This window comes from Cynoglossus semilaevis, chromosome 18, assembly GCF_000523025.1.
Source record: "Cynoglossus semilaevis isolate Cse_v1.0 chromosome 18, Cse_v1.0, whole genome shotgun sequence".
Classification (NCBI taxonomy): Eukaryota; Metazoa; Chordata; class Actinopteri; order Pleuronectiformes; family Cynoglossidae; genus Cynoglossus; species Cynoglossus semilaevis.
In genome coordinates, this window is record NC_024324.1 from 4,920,866 (window position 1) to 4,924,620 (window position 3,755).

A 3,755-nucleotide genomic window follows, 5' to 3' on the forward strand; every position below is an offset into this window, starting at 1 on the left:
ATACTAGAATGCCCCACAAACACAGTCAGTCGGCTTTTCTTGCTGCTTTACAGATAGCGAGCTAAGTGTAACACACAGAGGTCATCGGAGAAAAAAAAAAAGAGATCCTAAAAGTGACCAGGAATATTTGCGCATACAAGTCCAAAAAGCTTTACGAAGGAATCCAGTGAGGATTTCTTGGATGGGTTACAGTGACAAACATCTAGCACCTGGAATCAGATCGTCCTGTTGTGCTTCTCATCGGTTTATTGATTATGTAAAAGTTTCGTAATCTTGTTTGGCTAAGAAAGAAAGTCTACGGGCTACAGAGCACACACAAGCCCACTTTTAAGGTTATAAAATCTACACTGTTACAAATAACCACATAAATACTTCACCCCATTCCAACGTCATGGAGATGCTGATTAAGCACTAAGAAACCCTATTAAAATGCAACATGCTAAAACACAATGATAAGAAAATAACAAAAACAAAGGCCCTGACGATCTACCTCTACAAATGACCTACCTACACATAAGAAGCCCCACTGTTAAATATCTTGGTTAAAAAACAATGCATAGTTAGAGAAAGTAATAGACTACTTGCCTCCAAACAAGGTGCTGTGTACAATCACATTCACCTCCACGGAGCGGATTAAACTTTGCTGGGACGTTAGGAATTGTCTAAAAATTATTAGTAAGACCACGACAGTCTCAAAAGGCAAGAGAATATTTGAATTTAAAATCTGTGTACAAATAGACGGTGTTAATTTAAACTACAGGTGGCCCGTTATTCAAAAAGTCATTTATAATATATTCAGCAGCCTCCACTGCAAGCTTATTCAAAATATACCTCATTATCAACATTACTAATATATATTTATATAGAATAATGACTCACACAGAGTCATTTGCATAAAACTCAGCGCTCTTGTGCGACAACAGCTCCTAACTGCTGGAGCAATAAGTAGAATTCAAGACTTTAGTATTTTTTTTGTTTGGAAATTTCAATCTTTTAAACTTGAAACTTTTTGCAGCTTTTGTGCCTCTGTACTGTAAGCTGAAAAATGGAAAGGCGAAGCCATCATTGCCTTGATAAAAAAAAAAATGCTGCAGAACACACTGTTCTCTGTGTAGATGAACAAAACATCACAAAATCCTCAATTTCTAAAAGGTGAGTCAGCTCTGTGCATATTCAATAAAAACAATGATTGTAATTAAACACAAAAAACCCCCGAAAAGACAAAAATAATTGAAAACTTAGAAAGGGAAGAAAACCGATTAGATCGAGTTCTCTCCCGAGTTGGTTTGTACTTTCAACAACACGGCTCAGAGTACATTAAAATAATGAAGCCTTGTCAGGAACCAGTCCCAATGAACTAGTTAGGTTACTGGTGCAACTTGGTCAGTTTAGACTAACGTGAGGCAGAGGAAGGTTAAAAATAAATGTTCTCTTTTAATCAGGGTAACAAGAGACCCCAACTGGAATCAACTGCTGGTTCGATGGTTAAAAATCATTCCAATTTAAACACAAGTATGTTAAAAATTTGTCGCCATTTTTGGCATTAAAATTGGTCACTACTGGCGATCAAGATGAAATACTGAAAACCCATTGGGTGTGTGATGAACAATAATAATAATAATAATTAAACAAAAATCATTCTTTTACATAGAAATGACATTAGAAAGGTGGTCTCAAATGGCACTTTTTTTATCACATAGTGCCCTATGTGACAGATCCACGTCTTAAGTACTTTTGTTCTGCTTAAGTACCCATTCTGATCAGTGCACTTTGCTTTGATTGGCTGATAAATAATGTTTGTCGGAGAAGCAAAAACTTCAAGCGTATAAAACAGTAAACCGGCACGGCTGCCTTCTGACGTATCCTCTTTTTTTCTTTTCTTTAAAGCACCAAGGCTGTATCAACTGATAGGAGGAAGAAGAGGGTAAACAGCTTATTCCAAACCAAACACAACCCAAACTGTCAAATCACAGCCCACTTGGTTATAAAATGGTAAGATTTCATCTATCAGTGTACAAACTGTTCTTCCTCTCCGGCTTTGCGGTATATTCCCCGACAATGAAATACAAATACACACGAAAGCAAATGTCACGACATAAAAATATAAGCCTAACTCCTTTCTTTTGCATCTTGGTCTACAAGCGGTCTTGGTTTTAGGCAGGTCAGGGGCTGAAGTACAATTGTAGATGTGTGTTTAACAGACTGGTTATTAGTGCAGGGAGACATGATGTGTAAAACCACTGTGATGCCATGTACAAGTTGACAGCATGACAGACGGTGTGGTAGTGTGTTCCATCAGTCTCACCCACGTCCACCCTGGGTTTCCTGTGCTCTCAGGCAAAGTACATGGTTCGCAGCGTGTCCTGGTGGATCTGTACGGCCTTGGCCAAGGCCTGCTGGTCACGACCATTACTCTGGCCAGAAGTGTGGCTTCCTTCAGCACTGTCATTGCAAATAATTGCAGAAAATTATATAAAAATCCACACTATCTGACTTTCTTTTAAAATCATAGTACTTATTCAATTAACTCACTACAAACATAGCCATCGCTTTGAAAACACGTACCTGTCATGCTCCTTGTCTACCAAGTGATAGCGAGCCCTGAAGGCCACCAGATGGGCGTAGTAGGCTGGTGCTGGGATGGACACTGACCGAGTGCAGCGGACATAGGTGTGACAGAGCTGGTAGGTGAGAATCTGCAGTTCATCTGAAGAGAAGTGGTTGTCATCCCAGAGCACGTGGTAGTGAGATGGTCTGCTGGTTCCCTGCAAAAAAGGAAAAAAAGGCATAAGTCTCAGTGCATCTCAGCAGAACTCCAGTTCTGTCCGATAGTCCAAAAAACAGCCATTACGTTTATGGTTCCCTTTACACTAAGTTTAAATACGAGTACAATGATGTAGATGGTTGAAGATCTCTGTAGTACTAGGATGAGTCCTGAACTGACCAGGGTGAACTGGACCCTGACCTTGACAACAGCTGTGATCGTCTCCAGCTCCTCTGCGACCACAATACGCTTCCTGATGACAGAATAAATGAATGGACCAAACATGTACCTGAATGCCAGCGTGACTGCAAAGGTAGAAGTCAAACTCTGATGGGTGAGTGATTTTTGTATCCACCGTGGTGCCTGCAGGGATGTTGCCACTTTTTCCAACCTGTAAAAACCAAAGGACGTACAAACTCTTAAGAACCTTTTATTTATGCTAAAAATATTCACTCCGATTGCTTTACAGATTTCTTTTAAACAACAATATGAATGATGCAAAACTGACCCTTTCGTTTCTGTCCATACAGAACAGTCTTGTGTGGTGTCTCTTTTGCACGACAACAAAGGTGATTCCAGGCTGGTAGTCTTTCTCCAGTTTGATGCAGGCTTCACGGATTGCTAACAGTTCATGTTGAAGAACCTGCATACATTCAACAAAACAAATTGTGAACAGGCAAAAAATAAACACAGTGAACTAACTTTTCTTTTAAAAAGTTCTTTAAAAAAAGTACCTGATTAAATTGGCCTTCAGATATACCATCACGGTAGTAAATGATCCTGGTGGGCTTGAAACGGGTGGACTTGTAGAACTGAATGAGAAGCTCCCTCACCATAGCAGCCAAGTCCTGGATGATGTCCTGGCGATGCTGCTGGACTCGCACTGTAGCACAATATCTGCTGGGATGGGCGTCCATGCTTCCCACAACCTGAAGACGGAGGAAATAAATACATAATATCAGGGCTTAAAAACTTATAATAACAATATGGT

At 39.9% G+C, this 3,755-nt stretch overlaps 1 protein-coding gene across 1 annotated transcript in view; it reads right to left on the reverse strand.

Annotated features, from left to right (window-relative positions):
* Nucleotides 1–228: 228 nt before the first annotated feature.
* ago2 (argonaute RISC catalytic component 2) overlaps nucleotides 229–3,755 on the reverse strand; it is a 9,887-nt gene continuing 6,360 nt past the window's right edge. Inside the window, exons 16-20 of the mRNA XM_008331267.2 lie at nucleotides 3,499–3,693; nucleotides 3,273–3,407; nucleotides 3,054–3,155; nucleotides 2,566–2,765; nucleotides 229–2,442 (exon numbers count right to left, since the gene is read on the reverse strand). Coding sequence (XP_008329489.1) covers nucleotides 2,334–2,442; nucleotides 2,566–2,765; nucleotides 3,054–3,155; nucleotides 3,273–3,407; nucleotides 3,499–3,693 — 741 coding nt within the window. The 3' untranslated portion in view covers nucleotides 229–2,333. The remainder of the gene's footprint in view (nucleotides 2,443–2,565; nucleotides 2,766–3,053; nucleotides 3,156–3,272; nucleotides 3,408–3,498; nucleotides 3,694–3,755) is intronic.